The sequence below is a fragment of the Lynx rufus genome, unplaced genomic scaffold, assembly GCF_022079265.1.
Source record: "Lynx rufus isolate CCGP_SWC_20201006 ecotype Redwood Valley unplaced genomic scaffold, mLynRuf1.p SCAF_43, whole genome shotgun sequence".
In the NCBI taxonomy this organism is placed as follows: domain Eukaryota; kingdom Metazoa; phylum Chordata; class Mammalia; order Carnivora; family Felidae; genus Lynx; species Lynx rufus.
This window is the reverse complement of record NW_025814860.1, coordinates 425,456-447,052: the sequence shown is the minus strand read 5'-3', so window position 1 is coordinate 447,052 and position 21,597 is coordinate 425,456. Positions and strand designations below refer to the sequence as shown.

The 21,597-nt window shown below is 63.9% G+C and overlaps 3 protein-coding genes across 12 annotated transcripts in view; 2 read left to right on the top strand and 1 right to left on the bottom strand.

Annotated features, from left to right (window-relative positions):
* The first annotated feature begins 338 nt into the window (after nucleotides 1-338).
* NHERF2 (NHERF family PDZ scaffold protein 2) lies at nucleotides 339-11,018 on the top strand. Of its 2 annotated transcripts, XM_047097955.1 has the most exons (7): nucleotides 339-551; nucleotides 3,264-3,464; nucleotides 8,602-8,781; nucleotides 9,112-9,265; nucleotides 9,335-9,378; nucleotides 9,929-9,991; nucleotides 10,238-11,018. In XM_047097955.1, exons 1-7 carry the CDS (start codon nucleotides 339-341, stop codon nucleotides 10,394-10,396), a joined length of 1,014 nt encoding a protein of 337 aa, XP_046953911.1. In that variant the 3' UTR covers nucleotides 10,397-11,018. The 2 variants fall into 2 exon arrangements, with proteins under 2 accessions (XP_046953911.1, XP_046953912.1); XM_047097956.1 differs by lacking the exons at nucleotides 339-551; nucleotides 3,264-3,464 and adding an exon at nucleotides 6,040-6,200.
* Nucleotides 11,019-12,310: 1,292 nt separating this feature from the next.
* On the bottom strand, nucleotides 12,311-17,732 carry NTHL1 (nth like DNA glycosylase 1). Its single transcript, XM_047098011.1, has 6 exons — nucleotides 17,603-17,732; nucleotides 16,426-16,652; nucleotides 15,530-15,700; nucleotides 14,534-14,693; nucleotides 12,612-12,717; nucleotides 12,311-12,537 (listed from the first exon to the last, which is right to left on the bottom strand). The coding sequence occupies exons 1-6, from the start codon at nucleotides 17,715-17,717 to the stop codon at nucleotides 12,414-12,416; spliced, it is 903 nt and encodes a 300-aa protein (XP_046953967.1). The 5' UTR covers nucleotides 17,718-17,732; the 3' UTR covers nucleotides 12,311-12,413.
* A 144-nt stretch (nucleotides 17,733-17,876) lies between these two features.
* Nucleotides 17,877-21,597, top strand: part of TSC2 (TSC complex subunit 2) — a 35,398-nt gene continuing 31,677 nt past the window's right edge. For 4 of the 9 annotated variants that reach the window (XM_047097833.1, XM_047097836.1, XM_047097832.1 and 1 more), the window contains exons 1-4: nucleotides 17,895-17,973; nucleotides 18,416-18,582; nucleotides 19,598-19,684; nucleotides 21,113-21,223. In XM_047097833.1, coding sequence (XP_046953789.1) covers nucleotides 18,445-18,582; nucleotides 19,598-19,684; nucleotides 21,113-21,223 — 336 coding nt within the window. In that variant the 5' untranslated portion in view covers nucleotides 17,895-17,973; nucleotides 18,416-18,444. Of the gene's footprint in view, nucleotides 17,974-18,415; nucleotides 18,625-19,597; nucleotides 19,685-21,112; nucleotides 21,224-21,597 lie in introns of all 9 variants that reach the window. The other 5 variants (XM_047097835.1, XM_047097831.1, XM_047097834.1 and 2 more) reach the window with 3 other exon arrangements.

The window sequence follows — 21,597 nt, the reverse complement described above, 5'->3', positions numbered from 1 at the left end:
CGCCAGGGAGGCTGCCCAGAGTCGGGGCAAGACCGAGGGGGGCGTCCCTAGGCCCCGCAGCCTCCGCCGGGATTGGCGGGGTGCCGAGGCAGGGCCGTGGCCGGGGCGGGGGCGGCCGAACGGAGGAGGCGGGGAAGGGGCGGGCGCGGGGGCGGCGCCGCAGCCGGAGCCGGAGCCCGAGTCCGAGTCGACGAGAGCCGAGCGAGAGCAGCCGAGGGCGCCGCCGGGTCCCCAGCGCCGTCGCTGCCGCCTCCGCGCCGCCCCCCGCGCCCCTGCCTGCCCGCGGCAGGCGTCAGCGCCGTGGCCGGCCCGCGGCCGGCCGGTGGGCAGCCGGCGTCATGGCCTCACCGGAGCCGCTGCGGCCGCGCCTGTGCCGCCTGGTCCGCGGCGAGCACGGCTACGGCTTCCACCTGCACGGCGAGAAGGGCCGCCGCGGGCAGTTCATCCGGCGCGTGGAGCCCGGCTCCCCGGCCGAGGCGGCCGCGCTGCGCGCCGGAGACAGGCTGGTCGAGGTCAACGGCGTCAACGTGGAGGGCGAGACGCATCACCAGGTGGGTGCCCGCGCCCCGCCCCCGGCCCGCTGCCCCGCTGGGCCCCCTCCCCGAGCTGGCGGGGGGAAAGGGGGGGGCGTCAACGACCGCCGCTCTCGGCATTGCCTGCCCCCAGGCCTCGGCGCCCTGCCCGGGGGCCCGAGGGGGTCGCACGAGGCCCTGCGTGGACTCCGGCTAGGAGGTGGGGGAAGTGGCCACGGAGGCCGCCGGCCTCCTTCCTCGCCTCTGCCCCTCAGGCAGCTCGGTCCTGCACCGCGGAGGGGGCGTCCTGGCAGGGAGGGGCCTGCACTGCGGCTCCTCGCCCTCGGCCCTGACACTTAAGTCTTGTTAGGGCCTCAGTGTGCAATGAATGGAGGCGTCCGTCACCTTGGGGGGCGTCTCCGTGCAACTGGGGGCCCTGAGTGTTTTTCTGTGAGTGTCAACACGTGCGTGTGTACACAGCTGGGTATGTGTGTGTACAGGTCCCTCTGGGGGTCACCCATGTGTGTGCACATCTGCCTGGGTGTACAGAAGGGTGTCACAATAAGGGCACACCTGTATGTGCTTGTATCAGCGAGTGTGTGTGTGTGTGTGTGTGTGTGTGTGCACGTGCGCACGTGTGGACTGTGTGTGTGAATATACGGGTCTGTACCCCTAGGTGTATATGTGTGGACAGATCTGCATGCCGGGATGTGTGTGTGTGAGCTGGGCTCTGTGTGCTGGACAGTGTATGTGTGAACATATAGGCCTGGGTGTGTGTGTGTGTGTGTGTGTGTGTGTCCACCTGCCTGGATATGTGTAGTTATCGTGTGTGTCCTGGCTGATGGTGTCTCGTTGGAGGCTGCCCAGCCCTGCGGGGGCCACTGCCCCGGCCCTCTGCCTCCTGCAGCTAGAGACGAGGGCCAGAGGGAAGGCAGGGTCTCTCCTCTGCAAGTTCTGCGTCCTGGGGACGATCTACCCCCCCCTTGCCAGGGAGTCACCTGGCTTGAGTCCAGCCTCCCTCCACCCCTTCTGCTCAGGGTTCTCTGTGTCCTCCCCAGCACCTGTGAGTCTGTGACCTGTCTGCGTGGCTAGCCCTGGGGCCTAGAGATTAGTAAATGGCTTCTTGGCTGGACCGGCAGCTGAACTGCTGTGTCTACCCCTGGGGCCCTTGTCTGTCCATCCGTCTGCCTCCGTTCTGTCTTTAACCCAGAGTGTCAGCTGGATAAAGCAGTTTGCTGAAGGAGGGTGGGGGTGTGGGCCAGAGGTCTTGGCTGGACGGAACAAGGGAGGGGCTGGCAGAGCTGGTATCTGGCCTCAGTTTTACAGTCCCTGCCGCCCTTGCCCCAAGGGCACCTGCTTCTCTCAGGCCTCTGGGGGTCCATCTCTAAGTTTACACGCAGGACCATGCTGTCCCAGGAGGGAAGAGAGGCAGTTACAGTTCCCATTCTACAGATGAGGACACTGATGCTTGAGGACATTGTGTGTCTTGTGTGGGTCCCACAGGCAGGAAGTGCCAGGGTGCTGGGGTCCTCCTGTCGCTCTCACTGAGAGAGCAGGATCAGAGGGGGGCCGGGGGGAAGATGGGCCTGGTTCACACCCTCCTATCTGTTGATGACTTCTGAGCAGCTGACGGGACCCTCTCTGCCCTCCCCCAAGACTTGGGGTGGGGGTGGGGGTTTTGTCCTTCCCACCCCAATGCCCAGTGGTCACTGCTCTGTCTCCCTGCAGGGCACACCCTGGCACGCATGCCCCATGGTCACCCACATGATGTAGACGCTTTGCGGGCACCCACATAGACGCACAGGTGGCCATAGCGTCACAGTTGTCCCACAGGTGGCCTCCGCCTGCTGGGTCTGAACCCTGTTTACCGGGTTGCGTGTGGGTACCCGAGCGAGGGCCTTGCCACAGGAATCCAGGCCTTCCCCTCTCTGCAGGTCCAGCAGGAAAAGGTCCGTGGCCATGGTTCCGAGGCAAATGAAGGCTCAGAGGCAGGGGTTTACTCACTTATTATTTTTAAGTTTATTTATTTTGAGACAGAGGGAGCCAGCGAGCACGAGTGGGGGAGGGGCAGAGAGGGAGAGAGAATCCCAAGCAGGATCTGCGCTGTTGGCATGAGCCCGTTGAGGGGCTCAAACTCACACAAACCGTGAGATCATGACTCCAGCCGAAACCGAGAGTCGGATGCTTCACCGACTGAGCTACCCAGGCACCCCAAGGCCGCAGTTTAGACGTCCGTGGTCCACTACTGAAAAGAGCAGCAGTGGGCAGAGACCCCCCCCCAAGACTGGCACCTAGGGAGACCCCTTGCTCCCTCAAACTCAGACTGAGAGGCAAACCCTGAGGCAGATGGATGCATGCCTGCACACACGTGCACACACACATGCACGCATGCAACGTGCACACGCGCGCACACACTGAAACCCTGAAGCTCAGCCACGCACCACCTTCCAGACCAGCTGCCTCATCCAGCTTCCCGGCCCTTCTCGGACAGGACCCTGGGCTGAGGCGAGTCCCTGCAGTGATCCTGTAGTCCTTGCAGCCTGTGTCGGGCGTCCTGGGTAAAGAGGGAGGGAGCTGCCTGAGCCCCCGGGGGTGGAGGGCGGAGCCGGCGGGCCTCTCGGTCCAGCCGCCCACCGCTGGCAGGCCAGCCGCCTGCCCGTGATCCTGGGCCAGCCCTGGGTGGTGCCACCGTCCATGTGCTGCCCAGAGTGCTGACCGCTGACCTGCTCCCCGCCAACCTGCCCGCCCCAGGTGGTGCAGAGGATCAAGGCTGTGGAAACGCAGACGCGGCTGCTGGTGGTGGACAAGGAGACGGACGAGGAGCTCCGCAGGCGGCAGCTGACCTGCACTGAGGAGATGGCCCACCGAGGGCTTCCGCCCATCCACGACCCCTGGGAGCCAAAGCCGGACTGGGCACGTGCCGGCAGCCTCGGCTCCGAGGCTGGCCAGAAGGTATGGCAGGTTCCGCCGTCTCCGCCTCTTAACGGCAGGCGGTCTCCCCCTCCGCTCACCTCCAGAAGTCTCTGTCTCCATCCCTTCTTCTCCCTCTCCGGGGCCTTGGCGACTACCCTCTCGGCTACGTGGGGCCACTCTTTCTGCCCTCAGCCTGTGTTCTAAGCCAGGTGAGGTCAGGGCAGCCTGGCCCTGTTCCCTGGCCCCCCATCGCCAACCCTCTTCCCCAGGATGCCCATCAGAGCTACCTGACCTAGGAAAGGTCACTCTGTGGAGCCTGGCCGAGGGGCCCGGGGGCCTGGGAGGAGAGGTCCCCCAGGAGGGGGCGTCCCTAGCTCTGTGCTGGCCTCAGGTGTCTGTCTGTCTGAGGAGCCTGCTTGTGCTGGGAAGGCCCTGGGAGGGAGGGGCTGGTCCTTCCCCATGGGCGGTGCATGGTTGGGGACAGCTGAGGATACTCTAAGCTGAGTCTTCAGCTTGGGGTCTACAGCGGTTGGGGTGCTTCTCCTTTCCTGCCTCCACTCCAGGGAAGAGCTGGAATTAACGTGTGTGTGGACCTCCTTCCGGGTGGCAGAACTTGGGGGTGGCCCCCTGGGGGAGGCCGAGAGGAAGAGCCTCATCGTGCTTACTCTGCCCTCTTGAAGCCCCAAGGTTGTTGTCCCTCATGCCCCCTTTGCCTTTTCTTTAAAGAAAACTCTCTTTCTCTCTCTCTCTCTCTCTCTCTCTCTCTCTTTTAATTAGAGAGAGAGAGAACACATGTGTGTGCAGGGCAGGAGCACAGAAAGAGAAGGAGAGAGAGAATCCCGAGCAGGCTCTGTGCTGTCAGCACAGTGAGACCATGACCCGAGCCAAGACCAAGAGTCCGACGCTTAATGGACTGAGCCGCCCAGGCACCCCTTTTTATGTTTGTCTGTTTGAATTTGAGAGGAGGTGGGGAGAAGAGCAGAGGGAGAGAGAGTGAGAATCTGAGCACGGAGCCCAATGCGGGGCTCGATCCCACGACCCTGGGCTCATGACCCGAGCCAAAATCAAGAGTCGGATGCTGAGCTGACTGAGCCATCCAGGTGCCCCAAGGGAAATGTCTTCAAGGGATCCAATCCCAGGGGTTTCCCCAGATCCCACTTTGAGAACCAGCTGCCCTAGGTGGCGTGAGATCTGAAGTTTCTGTGTGTGCAGGGTTTCTGGGTGCGCATGCCTCCTGTGTGAGCTGGTGGTGCTGGTGACCGGACGCTACGGTGTCTGTCCTGGGGGGCAGATGGCTTTTCAGGTGGGAAGCCAGCATGCGCACAGGTCTGCGCATGAACTCTCAGGGGTGGTCATGGCCCGAGTAGGGGGCATCAGGGTCAGGTATGTGCTTTCAAGGAGGTCCTGGGAGGGGGCGCTGGCTGGCCCGGGCCCCTGGCCTTGCAGGGCCTAAAGTTGGAGTAGGGCCTCCTTCGGGCATCTTACCTCCAGGAGGAAGTGCCCTTCCCCCTAGACGTTTATCCATTGAGTTAGACACAAACGCTGAATTCGCCTTCCTGTGGAAAGATCCGCCCTCGGGCCTTATCTGGAGGGTGGGGTGTCGAGGCACCTTGTCCTTGGGTGGGACCTTCCCCCTCTGCTATTTCAGGCTCTGGGAGCTACAGGAAGCCCTAGGAGGGGGCTTCCTCTGGGTGTATTTTTAGAGGAACAAAGTGGGGCCTGAGTGGCAGGGGCTCTGTGGTGGGGGCTGGCCTGGGGACAGGGAGTCCAGAAGGTCAGGGGAGGCCCAGGGGACAGGGTGTACCCCCACAGCCTCCCGGCCAGAGACCCGGTGTCCGATCAGTTGAGCTCAGAGCGTCAGAAGGAAGAGCCGGGCCCCGGCCGACCTGCACAGGACTAACTAGCTGTCAGGGTGCCTGGGAGGGTGATGCTTACACACGGGGCCACGCTCCGACAGGGCTCCTGTGCAGTGGGGCAGGGGGACCGGGTGGGACTCATGCGGTCTGCTTAGGGAGTCATGGCTCCCTTTCCTCCATGCCGGCTGCGGCGTCCACTAATGCGGCCGGCCCCCCCCGTTGGGGTGCTGCGGGGTCCTAGTCGGTGGTGGTGACTCAGCCCCGGCCAGACCAGGCTCGGGTGGCCCTGCAGCTGCAGCGCAGCTGATCCCGACCGTGACGATAGGGGACAGCCCCCCAAACAGACGGGACGGCTTGCAGCACCAGGGCCGTGGAGGCGGTGACAGACCCCGGGCCCCCACCCCCGTTCTGGAGGCCCTTAGGGGCTGTGAGTAAGGGGGAGAGTCCTTCAGGGGGTGGCCCGGCATGGGACCTAGTAACTACCAGAGGGCTCTGTTCTGTCTTCCGTTCTGGCGCCGGGGTCCCCTCCCTTGCCTCCCTGTTCCCCCAGCCTCGGGTCCTGGGAGCAGGGCAGGGCCTTCCAGCAGCTTCCTTCCTTCCTTTCTTGAGACTGAAAGCTAGCCAGTAGGGGGTGCCTAGCTGGGGCCCGAGCATGGGAGGGGGAACCCAGCCACCACCCTGCTCCCCAAAGTGACTCAGTGCCCCTGTCCCCACCCCTCCCTGGGGAGCCGGGGGCCCACAGTGGGAGGTGGATAAATGGGGTGGTGGCCTGGGCTGGCCAGAGAGCTCAGGCCACTCCAGCTGGACGCTCGTTGCCTGCCACTCCGTCCTGCCTCCCATGGCCCGCTCTCGGGATGCCACAGCCGCAGCCCCAGCTCCAGGAGCCCCTCCGCAGAGCCCATCCTGGGGGCTTGTGCAGGTCAGGCTGGGTGGGGGCTGGGTGGGGGCAGCGTGGACCAAGAGGACCCCGGCAACCAGCTTAGCCCATGTCCCCCAGGGTCGGGAGAGGGCACTTGGGGCCCCCTGGTGCGAGCCGGCTGGACCCAGAGCAACAATGGGGGCCCTTCTCTGCCAGGGCTGGTGAGTCACCATGTGGGGGGAGGGGGCACGGCTCAGCTCCGGGGGTGTACCCCCATGCCAGCTTCTTTGTCTGGTCGCGGGCTGGGCTGTGAGACCAGGGCTTGTCCAGCTCTGGGCTGCCCGGCCAGGGGCCCGTGGGAGCCCGTGGGAGCCCGAGGGCCTGGCTGGGAGGCGGCAGGAAGTGCTTGGAGCCAGGACAGGCAGTGAGGAATTTGAGCAATGCGCTAGGGCCTGCCTGCGCCCCCTCCTGACCCGCTGCTTCTCTTCTCTTCTCGGGGCCTCTCCTTGGGCCTCTCCGCTGCCTGGTCCCCCGCGTCCCAGCCTCTCAACTGGAGGGTCCGGTGCCGGGTTTGTGGGTCCCTGGATCCAAGAGGGGAATTTAGGCAAGACCTCAGGAGAAGCCTCTTGGCTGGTGTGGTGAGCTGTGGCCGAGCCGGGTTGAGGCAGGGAGATGGCCAGGATGGTCCCAAACCCGGATGTGACTTCAGCCTGGCGTCGTGGCCCCAGATGCTCCTGCAGTCCTGCTTCCTGTTTGGGGGCCTTGAGAGACCTGCCAGGGAGGTCGCTGTGGAGGGCGTGAGAAGAGTCTGTAGCGCCAAGGGGGCTGGGCTGTCCTCGCACGCACGTGTCGCCGGGTAGCGTGTTTGTGAGCCGTGTGTGTTTAGATGTCCCGTCTCTGACCGCGTGCCTCTGCATGTGCACTTGCGAAATGTGCGTAACCCCGGCCCTGGCCCTGCTCCGGACCAGCCAGCCTCAGGGCCTCTCTGCTCTGACAGCCCGCAAGGGACGGGCACTTCCAGGTGTGTCTGGGAGAGCGGATGAGTCTGTGCGACAGGGTCCTGGAGAACTTGGGGGTCTCACGCCCATACGTTCTGCCCGTGTTGCCCAGCCCAAGCCCTGGGACCAAGGAACTGTAGCCCTGTTTGAGTTCCTGGGGTCATGGGGCCAGGTAGTGGCCTGCAGTGGGGATCCGGAGGGCATGTCTGGGCAGGCTTTGGGGACCGGGGTCCCAGAGGAGGGGTGCAGGCTGGGCAGGAAGAGGGTGTTTGGGACAAGCGGGGGGCCCCGGAGCCTGGGCAGGGCACCTGCCCTGTGATAAAAGCTGTACTCGGTCCTCCAGCCGGGCCGACTAGCAGGTTAGGGCACTCACGGTCAGGTTTGAGACTTGGAACAAGCTCACGGGCCTGGGGTCTGGAGTGGTCAGGGGGTGGCCTGGGCTGCAAGAGGCAGGTGCCCAAAGCCTGGAGACCTTCCCTGAGGGCAAGGGTAGGTGGAGGGTAACGGAGGGGCCCCCGGGAGCACCCCCACCCTGCACACGCTCACCTGCAGGCACACTCGAGTCCCGGGCGTCCTGGGCGTCCCGGGAAACCTGAGCTGCCTGCCCGCCCGCGCACTCCGGCCACCGGCCATGTTTAATTGAGCACCGTCAGCCGCTAGCCACTCGGCACTGCGGTCACTGCCCCAGGCTGTGGCTGGGTGGGGGTCCTGGGGCCCGGCCCCTGCCTGCACGGCCCCTGACCCGGAGCCCTGCTGCAGGATGCCAGAGGTAAAGTGAGGCGAGGCCCTGGGTTTGTCAGAGGCAGGGTGGGGGGACTCTGGGGGCACTAGTGGCCTTCTGTGTTCTGGCTGGGAGGGTAGGAGGGCAGGTCCCACCCTTGGCCTTCTCACTTGGCTTCGGCTGCAGCCCGTGTGCCCTGCCTCTGGGCCCCGTGGGGGTGGGGGTGGCCGCAGCTTGCTCTGGAATGTGAAAGCAAACACATCGTACTGGCCTATGGAGGCCGCTGGGAGAACAGACGACGTCAGCCCGGCACTCGGGGAGGGGGTGGGGAGGGGCTGCACGGGCAGGGCCTCCAGGGACAGTGGCCCCAGGACACTGTCACGAGTGGCAGCTGTCTCACCTGGCTTCTACCACCCTCACCTGTGCTCTGCGCTGCCCTTCAGCTGACTCTGTCAGCACCCCTGCAAAGCCCCTGGTCCTGAAGTTGTTGTTGGGTTTGGAAATCGAGGCTTTGCTTAGGACCTGCGGCTGGAGCCCGGTCACAGGCAGCCTAAGGGGGCGGGGGCAGGCACGGGTGCGCTGTTTGTCCCTGAGACCTGGGGCCGCTGGGTGTGGGGTTGGGGATCCCTCTGGCCCACCTCCCCTGCAGCTGCATACTGGGGCCCAGAGGCCTTGGGGGCTGGGTCGGTGGCTTCAAGGGGGGTGGGAGAGCAGTGCGGAGCCTGGTCTTTTGTGCCTGCAGGATGTCACTGGACCCCCCAGGGAGCTACGCCCTCGGCTCTGCCACCTGCGAAAGGGCCCCCAAGGCTACGGGTTCAACCTGCACAGTGACAAGTCCCGGCCGGGACAGTATATCCGCTCCGTGGACCCGGGCTCGCCTGCCGCTCACTCCGGCCTCCGCGCCCAGGACCGACTCATCGAGGTACCTGTCTCACACACACACACACACACACACACACACACACACACACACACGTGTGTGTGTGTCTATGCCCCTGTCCTCTGAGTGTGTGTCTGGGCCCGCGTCCCCCACCCCGAGTGTGTCTCTGGCCCGTGTCCCCTGCGTGTGTGTCTGGGCAGGGAGGTCCTTGCTGGAGGAGGGAACATGCTGGGAACCTGAGCTGGGATTCCTCTTGCTGCCACGGCTGGTGACAACGTTGATGAATATTTGATGCCACACCTGGCCAGGTGGCTCAGGGGGCCTTTGGGGGCCTGACCTCAGGCAGCGCTGACCCCATGCTGCTGGCGGCAGGTGAACGGGCAGAATGTGGAGGGGCTGCGCCACGCGGAGGTGGTCTCCAGCATCAAGGCGCGAGAGGACGAGGCCCGGCTGCTGGTGGTGGACCCTGAGACGGACGAGCACTTCAGGCGGCTACGGGTTACACCCACCGAGGAGCATGTGGAAGGTGGGCCACTGCCTGGGGACGTGGTAGAGCGTGGGGGGCTGGGCAGCCTCTGACACACTGTCCCCACAGGTCCACTGCCATCACCCGTCACCAACGGGACCAGCCCTGCCCAGGTGAGAGGCTGGGAGTGGACAGGGTGGGCACAGGAGACCCCAGTGGGGGCCTGTGGGGACCCACAGGCTGGACAGAGCGCCCCCCCCCCGCCCCAGCTCGAGGTCTGCTTGTGTCGGTACGATCGTGGGGCTCACTCTTGCCCAACCCCTCGTAGCTTTGACGTCCGCCGTGGGGCCTGTCCTGGGCCAGCCACACCCCGGCTCCGTGGGGCGCCTGGCTGTGCCGTTCCCTCTGCCCACTGCTGGCTGGCGACCTGGAGTCACACTCAGTGTCTCCTTGGGAAGCAGCCCCTGGTTTCACCCCAGGTGATGCTCCTGGGGGTGATTCCTGTCCTGAGCCGGCCGGGTCCGGGCCACCTGCACGCTCACCGCTGGCTGTCCAGCGTCCTGCCCGGGCTGGGCCTGCAGCACAGTAGAGGCTCCGTGCCTACCGCCAAGCGGAAGCATGAGTGCGGCTCTGACGTGCGTGTAGGCACGCGTGTGCGCGCGTGTGTGTGCACGGGCTCCTGGGCAGGGTCCCTGAAGCCACGCCTTGCCCTTGGTTTCCCAGCTCAATGGTGGCTCGGCGTGTTCGTCCCGAAGTGATCTGCCTGGCTTAGACAAGGACACTGAGGTAGCAAGTGCCTGCCCGTCTCCACTGCCGCGATCACACGCTGGGGGGGTCAGAGGCCTTGGGGGTGGGTGTTTGTGGAGCTGTCGGCCTAGGCAGTGGGGTCACCACCTCCAGGAAGCCCTCTTGGGCCTGCTGCCCCGGCCCCGTCGGCAGGCCTCTGGTGTGAGCTCCCTGGGTAGGGTAACCTGACTGAGGGCTCGGGTCCAGGGCTCACTGTGGCCACCTGCCCACTCTGCTTGCCCCCAGGACAGCAGCACCTGGAAACGAGACCCCTTTCAGGAGAGTGGCCTCCACCTGAGCCCCACGGCGGCCGAGGCCAAGGAGAAGGCGAGAGCCACCCGGGTCAACAAGCGGGCACCGCAGATGGACTGGAACCGGAAGCGCGAGATCTTCAGCAACTTCTGAGCCCCCCCCCCCCCCCCCCGCCCGCCTGTTTGCCGGCGACCCGGCCTCTTTCCCGCACGGGCCCAGCCCCGAGTTCCCCAGGCCTCAGTGGACTGGAGGGGGTGCCTCCTCACCCCCTTGAAGCCGTGCTGGGCCCACCGCTATCCAGGAGCCAATGTGCGCCCCAGTGCGCCCCGTCCTGCCCCCCTACCTGCTGGGTGCTGGAGAGGGGAGAGGGGAGAGGGGAGAGGGCCTCCCGCCCCCCCCCCCCGCCCCCGCCTGCCAGATGTGAGAGAGGGAGAGGGAGAGGCAGTGGCGACCGTGGCCCGGCCCTTGCTGCTCTGCCCGGGCCTGCTGACTTAAAGGAATTTTTGTTTTTGCTTTTCTTCCAAAAAAGAAAGAAAAAAAAAAACACAGAGCTCCAGCTCCACACATGTTTCCACTTAATACCAGAGTCCCGCCCCCGCCCCCGCCCCCACCCCCTTAGGACGCGCTCTCTAAGTAATTGCAATAAAACAAACCTTTCTCTGCAAACCACGTCCTCCCCACTCCTCAACAGCAGTCCTCTGAACTGGGAGTCCCGGGCACGTTCAGGGACAGAGAGATGGAGGGGGACCGGGCTGTGAGTGTGGGGGCTCCAAGGTGAGGCTGGGAGGCCAGATGTGGCTGTAGGAGCTGCCCCTCTGCCCCCATCCCTGCTGTGGGGGGGTCACTAAGCCAGGCCTCCCATGTCCCCGCTGAACTGGTCTAGGGCACAGGGCCTGGGCTCCCAGAGGCCTGAGGATAGAGGCCCCGTGTCCCTGAAGAGGGTGGCCTCTGGACAGGCCTCTTGTCCCTGCGCCACAGCCCTGAGGCTGGGGGAAAGCCTGCCTGCCCCCAGGAGACGCCACCCGCTCTCCCTTTCCTCCCTGCTCTGAACCCGACCGATATTGCTGTTTGCCCTGTAAGCCATAGCGCATGCGCGCCCTCGGAATAAACAGGCCTTCCGCAGACCCTTGGCCGCCTCTGTCCTTCCTGAGCCCTTGCTTGCGGGTGGGGGGCTGTGGTCTGGGCAGCGGCCCTGGGGAAACTCGTCTCAGCTGCTGGAAGCGGGGTCCCATTCCTAAGCCTCTTTCCACTGTATCCGCCAGGCGGCCAAGCCTGACCCGTCTCAGCTCCCTGTACCCCCCCCCCCCCCACCTTCACTGGTACACTCTGGGGCTCTTGTCAGCCTCCCCCTTGCCCCTCCCCCAGCAAGTTGCCCTCAGTGCCTCCCAGGTCCTTGACACTCCCTGCGCTCCCTCTGCCCTGGTGCCACCCCTGCAGGTACACACAGGTCGGGTCTCATGCCCTGTGGCTCCCAGCCTGGGCCTATTGGTGTTACTTTGGAGGCTGGGTGGCTCTGTAAACACAGGGCAGGGCCTCCTGGCAGAGGGCTGTCAGAGTGCACAAGTTCAGGAGGGGGGCGTGTGTCCCAGGAGGGAGGAGGCCCAGGTCTCCAGCGGGTTTTCCAGCAGCTGGCTGCAGCTGGCTCCCACGACCCATCTCCTCTGACTCCTGCACATCCGTCATCACCACCGCCCCCCCAACCCAGTACAGAGCCCGGATTGTCACATCCTCATTCTGGCCTCCCAGGCAGCCCAGTTCAGACACCAGAGCAGAGGCAACACAGCTCCTGCACGTGCTTCCCAGTCTGTCCCCAAACCCCTGGGGTGGAACAGCCAGACCCCCGGGGGCACCTGGGTGGCACAGTCGGTTAAGCGTCCGACTCTTGACCTCGGCTCGGGTCATGATTTTGCAGTTTGTGAGTTCAATCCCTGCATCAGGCTCTGTGCCAGCAAAGAGCCTGCTTGGGATTCTGTCTCTCCTTCTCTCTGCCTCTCCCCTGCTTGTGCTCTCTCAAGATAAATAAACTTTAAAAAAAACCCAAAACCAAAACCAAACTCAGACCCCAACTGCAAACAACTCCCAAGCTTTATTACAAACAGGCTGGGGCTCCCCAGCAAAGGCACGCGGTGCACTACCCAGAACGGCGTCCGGGGCCGAAGCACCATGGTCCTCAGAGGCCCCGCGCGGCCGGGCACAGCGTCCGGTTGAGGCAGCCCTGGCAGCGTGGGTGGACGGGCAGACAAGTCTGCTGGCCGAAGCCCACCAACAGTCCGTTGATGTCGCCCCACAGCTCCCTGTGGAGGTGGAGGGGGGCGTCAGCAAGGGCGGCTGACTGAGGGGAGCCCTGCCCGCCCCTACCCTGCCGCACCGGGGCAGCCACTCCTCCAGGGCAGCACGAGTCTTCTCCGGGGAACTGGTCGCTGTCTTGGTCCACCCGAGTCTGTTGGCAATTCTGTGCACATGCGTGTCCACCGCTGCTTGCAGACAGGACCTGCTTAGCACAGGGCACGCCTGCCGGCCCCGACGGCCCCAGTCCCTGCCCGGAGCCCCGGGCCCACCTTGGCCCTGGGCTTCCATGCAGGGCCCAGAACTGCACAGAGGGCGGGTCAGCGGCGTGAGCCACAGGGCCTGGGCCCTCCATCTGGGGTGCAGCAGTGCCTCCTGGTCTAGGCACCGGCTGTGGGCGCCAGGCCGGGTGGTCACAGCTGGGTCCAGAGGGTTGGCAAGAGGTCCCGAGCCACAGAGCTTGCACCTGCCACTGCATGGTCGGGACAGAGGGAGTGTGGCCAGGCCACCTGCAGCTGTCATCTACTTGGGCCACAGCCCCTGCTCCACCCCAGGGCTTGGCCTGGGCACCTGCTCACGGGGGCTTCCTCTTTCCTGCCAGCGCCCGTCCCCGCCTTCTCTCTACTTCGCAAAAGAGAAAGTGAGTCTCACATCTGTTCCCTTCCCCCCGGCTACCGATAGTCTGGAAAAAGGCTCAGGCCCTCCCCAGACCCTGATGGAGGGCACCCTGGGAGCACAGGGAGAGCACACAGGCATAGGGGTCGCACTGGTGGGTTACCAACCCTCAGTTTCCTCCTCTGTAACACAGAGGTGACCACATCGCCTGTCACCCAGAGGCCTACCCTTCCCAGTTTCTCCTTACAGGTGGCCATGCCCACAGACAACCAGAAAAGGTGACATCTGACACTTCTTCCTGGTGTGTCTGCTGCTCCCAAAGTCGGGTCGCCTGGGCTGTGGGCCCTTCCCCCAGGAGACTTGCGGGACCCCTCCTGGGACTCAGGCAGCTGAGGACAGCCACTGTCAAGATAAGCTCAAGTATCTGTTGAGAGGCTGGCGGCTGCAGAAGCCTGTGGGGGTAGTGGGGAGCGGGGAGGCTCTGACCTAGCCCCCTGCCTGGCCCAGTGCCAGTCTCTGGGGCTGCCGGGTCTCCAGCCTTAACTTCACAGTCAGGGCCCTCAGCCCTGTGCTGCCCTTCCATCTGGGCGCAGGGCTCAGAAGGGTCCCCACCCCAGGGACCAGGCTTTAGTAGCCGGGGAAGCGCTGGGGAAGTTCTCACCTCCTCCCCAGCTCCTGCAGGAGCTCCAGAGGAGCCAGGGGTGGGGGCACACAGAGAAATCAAGGTCAAGCCCTGGTTTCTGGGCTGGCCAGGCTACCGCTGCCTGGCCTCAGAAGCCCCAACACTCTGGGCAAAGATCTGAAACATTAGCAACACCCTAACTGGGGTCTGTCCTCATTCGGAGGGCCACCAATGTCAGGAAATGGATTCCAGGAGGGGCTCCCCCCCCCCAGCTCCTCCTCCCTGTATCCCCAGCCCTTTCTCCTTCCCCAGGCTCCCCCTGCCTTTACCGTGCCTCCCCTGCGGTGCCCGTTCTTGAACCTCCTACCGGTCTTTCTCCCATCTGACGGCTTTGTGGATGCTGTTCCTTCTGCCTGGCCAGCCCCACCTCACTCCTCAGCTCTTGACTGAGTTATCACCGCCTCAGGAAGTCTGCTCAGTTGCCCCAGACTGGGCCAGCTCCGACAATGCCACGCACAGACCTTGAGTCCGTCCCCAGGGCCTCTCAGAGCCCAGCACACAGTAGGTGCTCAGCACACAGGATCTCCTCCCACGAGTACCCATCTACAGGCAAGGCAGGCCCAGCTCAGTGCTGGAAACGTCTTTCTGACCCTTTGGGCTAAGCTGGGGGTGAGGAGACGTGAGCTGGGGTTGCAGATCACAGGACGTGGGGAGCCCCGATGGCAGCTAACCCTGCCCCACCGTCCTTGTGGGTGTATTCCACTCACCGATGCCTGACACGGTGCCCCAGGCCACCGCCATGGCCAAGTGTGCCATCTTGGGTCCAACGCCTGGCAGTGCCACGAGCTCTGCCACGGAATCTGGGATGTCCCCGCCATAGCGCTGCTGCAGGATGGCACTGGTCTGCTTGATGTACTTTACCTTGCTCTGAAAGGTGGAGGGGGCGGTCAGCCCTGGAAGTGGACAGTGGAGTGCCGAGGCAGAGCCACAGGTGCCCAGAGCTGCCTGTCACCTGCCCAAGACACCCTCAGAGGCACCTGTCTGCATCATCCTGCCAGGAGGTGAGAATGAGCCGAGGGAATGAGCCTGTCTGCTTCCTACCCGCCTGGGCCAATGACATGCGTGCGGGGTCTAGCCCAGGTCCCCTGCCCCGTCATTCTCCCAGAAACCAAGTAGGCTAAGCGGGCCGGCCATGGCTCAGCAGCACCTGGGCCTTCAGGAAGGAAGGCTGGAGCCTGGGGCTCCCCCTCCAGCCGCCAGGCCAGCTGGGTGGTTCCCATTCTGTGCCTGAGTGGAGAGGGCTATTTAAAAACCATCTGACAAAACTGCGGCCCACGCCAGTGCCAAGGGGAAGCGGCCCCACCCGCCTGGCTGCCTTCAACAGATCCGCCCACTCGCCACCCAGTGCTCCATGGCCTGCTGGGGCTCCAGAGAGGAGGGTGACGCACTCCAGGGAGGCTTGGAGTAAACAAAGGGAGAGGTGGGTAGCCTCAGGGAGGAAAGGAAGCGCCAGTCAGCTGGGTGGGGAGGTGGAGGAAGGAAGGGGTGGGCTGCAAACAGGAAAGGCCAAGGAGGGAGGCCCCACAGCCCTGGGTCCATCTGCTGGTCAGTGAGTGGGGCAGGGGCTCCAGCGGGAACTCGCATCCAGGTCCCCGTGGCCTGAGATGCCCCACCTGGCCTCCTGCACCCCCACGGCCTCCCCTCAGCTTCCTGACATCTTTCCCAGGCCGGTTGCACCCCAGCCTCCAGGCCGGTGGGCTCACCCTCCAGAAGCCGACGGGGTAGATGAGCGTGCCCAGCGTGCTGTCATCCGTCTGCAGGATGCTGTCCACTGTCAGGCCCCGAGCCCGCAGCCGCTGCATGGCACCCGCTGTCACCTGGTCTTTGGTTTGGCTGGAGAGCATCAGCGACAGCAGCACCTGGTACCTCCGCACCTGCTTGCACAGTGACAGGGACCAGGGGAGTGGCAGGTCCTGGGCGCTCACTGTGGGCCGGGCCCCAGCCAAACCCTGTACCACCTCCACCTGTGACCCTGGGCCACCCGTAGGGCGTCCACCTTCCACCCACCCTGGCCAACCGAGTGCATGCGGGGTCCGGCCTGGCGTTGTTCTGTTTTCTCACATGTGATGTGGGGACAACCACGGTATCTACCTCACAGGATCATTGGAAGGTGTAAGCGAACGATCGCAGCGCTTAGAATCCCACTTGGCACATGGGCGCTCGACAGCCAACGGCTGCACGTGTGCCTGTGACTGCTTCGTGAGTAACACCATCTGTGTCACACGTGAGCAGATGAAGCCCAAACAACTACGTGCACCCAGGTCCCTGGCAGCAGGGCTGGGATTAGAGGCGAGTTCGTCTAAGGATCAGGCTCCAGGCCATGAAGTGGAAGGAACTCTCAGCAAACACTACCGAGCTGGCCTGCTGCGCCTGGGCCTCTGCTAGCAGGAGACGGAGCAGGAAGCCCCGGGCACAGGTAGTCCTGGCCTGCTGAGCGGCCACCAACGAAGCAGGTGATGCCGGCCGGCGCTCCAGGTCCTGCAGGTGAGGGCGTCAGCCACGAGCTGCCACGTGTCAGGCTGTGCCCCGCCCGAGGCCTGAGAGGAAGCAGGCGTCTCGTCCAGAAGGGCGTCCCCAGGCGGCTGGGGCCCCGGCCTACCTTTGGGGGTGCGTCGGAGTCGTAGCAGTGCTCAACCCCCAGCCAGTCCACAGGTGCGTCCTTCCCGCTCCTCATGGCGCGGATGTTCAGCAGCTGCTGCCGCCAGTCCCGGGGCTCCCAGCTTGGTGCCCTGGGGGGTTTGGTGTCTTCTTCCTCGCGATCGTAGGCCACGTTCAGTTTTTGTGTCTTCCGCCGATGCCTCGAAGGGCTGGGGCTCTTCCTTCCTTCTGCAAATAGTGCCATTCCGAGCCTTCAGCAGGGGCCACAGGTGAGGGTGGGGTGTGGGCGGTGCCCTACCTGCTACTCACCCAGCATCATTCACTCCACAACCATCTACCGCAGCGGGGGTGCTCTGGCCTCTGCAGGCCACACTTTGACGACTCAGCCCTCCTTACGCCACTGCCTTCCTGACCAAGTCTGCGTTAGCACAGGGGGACTCTACCAACAGCCTCTGCCGTGGTGGCCCCCCCCCCCCAATCTAGTTTCCACACTGCGCCAGAGAGAAATTTCTGGCCCAAAAACAGATTGCATCACTTCTGTTTAATTCTCCTCATTGCTTTTTCCTTGTACTCGCGGCGAACTCCAAACTCCACCCCAGCATCACAGCTCCTGCCTAGCGGCCATTGTCACAGACTTCTTGCCCCAGTGCTTCCGCCATGCTTGTATCACAGTGGAGCTCCCTGTCTGGACTACCCCTAAGTTCACTGGGTGCCTATGAGAAGCCCCCTCTGGCCGCCCTGCAGGGCACGTTGCAGGGACCTGTGGGTCCTGCTCACCCCACAGTTCCTAGCTCCTTAATGCCTACGAGGATAAACCTAGCGGAGACCACGCCCCCCGGGAGGCACCCGCTAGCCAGCGGGGAAAGAGGACTTCCGGCTGCACGTGCCCGCGGCACCTGGTCTCTTTGAGAGGGAAGCAGCTATGAGGATAAGGCTGGTCGGCCCACAGCTAGCTTGGCACAAGTGGAATATCTCAGTTCAGGACGATGATGGGGGAGGTGGGAGCGCCCGGACCCAGTCCCTGGGGACCCCTGCCCCTGTGTCCTAGGAACAGGGCGCAGGGTGGGAGCCAGGGCCGCACGTGGGAGCGACCCCGAATCCCAGCCCCCAGTCCCCAGCCCCTTGCAGGCCCCTTCCCCCGTTTTTCTCCCCAGGCTCCGATCCGGGCGCGGCACTACCTGCAGCCGCCTCTCCCCTCCAGAGCGGCGCGGCCTTCTCCCCACCCCCCCGCGGCCCGGCCCCCGGGCCCCGGCTGCGGCTCCGGGTCACCATCCTCACGCCCGTCGCGTTCATGCTTGAGTCCTGCGGACTACACTTCCCGGCGGCCCCCGTGACCACGTTACGTGACGCTCGCCCCCGCATTTCCGCCACAGAGCGGCCCGGAACTACGACTCCCAGCAAGCTCGGCGGCCGCCTTCGGCCCCCGCCCGCCGCCGGAAGTGCAGGTCGAGCTTCCGGCGGCGGCCCGTTTTGGGGCGGGGGGCGGTTGCCGGGGGTGCGCTCCCTTCTCCGCGCCGGGGAGCCTTGCGCGCGGCGGGCTCGGCGCGGGGTGAGTGGCTCGCGGCGTCCCGACCGCAGGCGCCGTCCCGGCCCGCGGTGTGGCCCGACCCCGATGGGGCAGGGGGAGGCGGCCGCACCGGGGGGCCCTGCTCGGCGCTGAGGCGGCGGGGGCGGACCCCGCGGTGTCCCGGGTCCCGGGCTTCGGCAGAGCCCACCGCAGCCGGAGCCTGGAGCCGCGAGCGCTCCTTGATGTTAAAACTGAGCGGGTGCGAGGGGCTCTCTGCTTCCGGCGCCACCCCCCGACAGGCCGCCCCCACGTGGGGAAGAGAGAGGGGGCGAACGTCGGGGACTCCACCCTGTGCCCCCAGTCGGGCGGCGCGGCAGCCGGCCTGCTGTTGGCCAGGCCTGGGGGTCCTGGGGTCCCGGAGGTCTGCAGCGGGGCAGGTGCAGGGGAGCTGCTCCTGAGATCTCTGCTCGTTTCCTCGGCGCAGAGGCGGCCTCTGGTGCGTCCCTGCCCACCATGGCCAAGCCGACAAGCAAGGATTCAGGCTTGAAGGAGAAGTTCAGGATTCTGTTTGGGCTGGGAACCCCGCGGCCAAACCCCAGGTCTGCAGAGGGCAAGCAGACGGAGTTTATCATCACGGCGGAAATCCTGAGAGTGAGTGAGCTGCCTGCGTCTGTCCTGCCAGCCTGTCGGGAGGTGCGAGGAAGGCTGGGTTTGGTCCCTCACCAGCTTCTGCCAGAGATGGGTTGCTGGCGACCGGCTGCTCAGGGCTGCTGTCCCCAGTAGCGCAGAGGCATATGTCTTTCCTTCGGAGATTCAGGGAGTCAGGGTCCCGGGGACTTGGTCCAGCACACTAGAGGTAGTATTCAGGCGTTAGTGCAGGAAAACCTATCCTGCGGACATGGCCTAAATGCCATGGCCGGCTTCCCCTTGTGATCAGGAGGGTAGCCAGGCGTTAACTGGTAATTTGTGAGTTCCTGGGAGGAGCGGGTCTTTGTTTTCCCGTGTGTGTGGTGTGAATCTTTCCACCACACGCCTGGCACCGTGTTTTATAAATGTCGGATTTTTGCCCTTGTGAAGTTTCCCATTCAGAAACAGCCAAAACGTTCATCGGCTGGTGAACGTGTAAACAAAACGTAAAGGGAATGAGGCATTGACCCCTGCCATAACGTGAGTGAACACTGAAAACATGCCGAGTGAGAGAAGCCCGGCACAGAGGCCCCCACACAGCGTGTGATTCCATGTCTGTAAAGTGGGCAGAACAGGTAAATCCATAGAGACAGAAAGTTTGTCGGGGCCCGGGGGACGCGCCATGACTGCTCCCAGGTTTGAGGTGATGAGAATGTTCTGGAATTAGTGGAGGTGGTTGCGGGCAGCGTGAATGTACTAAAAACTGAATTGTACAGTTTTAAATTCCTCAAATGGCTGATTTTGTTATGTAAATTTCATCTCAACGCAAAGAAACGCAGCCTTGAAAAAGACGAGTGGTCTATGATCACCCCACTGAGACGGAGCAGTAAACTCCGGGCGATTCCTGATTCCAGAAGGACCCGCAGCAAATCTCCAGTGTGGGAGATGCGGTACAGCTCTCGGCGTGGTCTGTGATTGGCGGTTGTGGAGACCTGTCGCCTGAGCGCCGGCCCCTTTGCCTTCTTTCGTGTCTCTCCAGGAGCTGAGCGTTGAATGTGGCCTCAACAATCGTATCCGGGTGATAGGGCAGATCTGTGAAGTTGCAAAAACGAAGAAGTTTGAAGAGGTAAGGTCTGCCTCGGTTGGCTGCTGAATGGCGGGGAGCTGTTGGGAGGGCTTGTTCGGCTCTTTCTGGGAACGGGGTTGGCCGCTAACTGCTAAGCTTAACCTGCATCTTAGTGATGGGGAATCTTCTGGAAACGCGTGGAGTATAACTCTTAGGGGTCAGTCACACGCGGAGGGACTGAGGCGTTTCCGGCAGTTCCAAGACAGGGTTTACGGCGATTGAAAACACGTGCTTGGGTGCCCTGTCACGTTTCAGACTTGGGGGCAGGGAAGTAAAGGAACGTCAGCAAAGAGCGTGAGTCAAGGCTTAGCAGTTCTGGTGTGTTCTGGGGAGAGGTGTCTGCTTGTTTCGGGCAGATGTTTGCGGGCTCTCTCCGGGCATCCCGAGGACAGAGTGGGCAGCTGTCAGGAGAGCACGTCAAGAGCTCTGCTGCAGCCTTGTCTCGAGTTTGCGTGAGCGACTTGGGGGGAGACTTGGACTTAGCAGATTGGCATTTGCTAAGGGGGAGGGGAGAGCAACCAAGATGTCCACGGCAGGTCGTCTAAAACTTGCGGGCTACTCGTCAGCCGGAATAAATGTGACAGTAGGCATCTGTGTTGGGAAATTGTGGGTGTGGGCGTGCAGTGGCCCGGCTGCCATCGCCTGAGTAGACAGATAAGCCCGAGAGGCTGGCAGAGTCCACAGGCTCGGTGTCTGCCTGTTGTTGTGGCTTAGGTTGCATCAGTAGGAGTGTTGAGCATGGGACAAAGGAGGAGAAGGTTCCAGAGTATGCTGAAGTAGTCAGGATGTCGATGAGACAACGTCTAAGAGACGTTTTAGTCCCCTCCTAAGAGAAGTGAGCCCAGGAAAGGGTGAGTGGTCAGCAAACCCTGGTCGAAGGGTTAACGTGGAGAAGAGAAGGTGACGTGTGAGAGGCTGACCCTGGGTGGCCGTGGGGAACAGGATCCCTCTCCGTGCGCTGAGTGGGGCTTAGTGAGAGGAGGCAGATTCCAGAAGCCCACACGGAGGTCTTGGCCATGGTGTGGTTCAGGGCGGCCCTCAGCTGGTGTGTGTACACAGGGAAGCCAGGGAAGTGGGGTTTCTGCCTCAGGCTGCAGACTTGGGACCGCCTGGTTCTGAGCCTCCTTCGGCAAGCTCGAAAGGGGGCTCCTGGCTGATCTCTGGGGCAGCCGGGACGACTCCCCTAGCCTGCTGCTCTCCTCCCTCCCCACAGGCTGTGGCCGGGACCGGTGGGGTTAAGTAGCTTGGAGCTACACCTGTGTCAGGTTCAGGGTCATGAGGGCTGTGCCCGGTACACGAGGCATGGGCTTGAGAGGAGTGGGTTCTACGTCCAAAGGACTGTTCGGCTCCGTGCTTTGCTCACGGTACTGTCCCTTGAGTTGAGGGGCCAGCACACCCTAATTGCTGTCCCCTCCCTGCTGGTGGCAGCATGCAGTGGAAGCGCTCTGGAAGGCCGTCGAGGACATGCTGCAGCCAGAGCGGCCACCGGAGGCCCGGCATGCGGTGCTGGCTCTGCTGAAGGCCATCGTGCAGGGGCAGGTAACGGCGGGTGTGTGCGCCGGCGGAGCTGGGACGGGTGGAGGGGGTGTCGTGGGGCGGCCCGCTGACGGCCCCTGCTGTGCTGTGCGTGGACTCTCACCTTTGATGACGGTGCCGGGCAGGGGGGGTCTGCTTCCCAGGGGCTCCGCAGCAGGACCGCCTGAGTGCGCATCCCCCCTGGCTCTCCTGCAAATGGGGGTGCTCGTTCCTTCCTTCTCAGGAGCGTTTTGGGGTGTCAGTGAGGCGTTTCGTGTAAGTTGTCAGGGGCGTGCCTGCCACGAGGGAACGGTAGTTATGTGCTCTGGCTGCCCCCATCCCCCTGCCCCGGCTCCCGTCAGCCTTCCCTAGAACTGCGGGCGGCCTCACCATTCCTG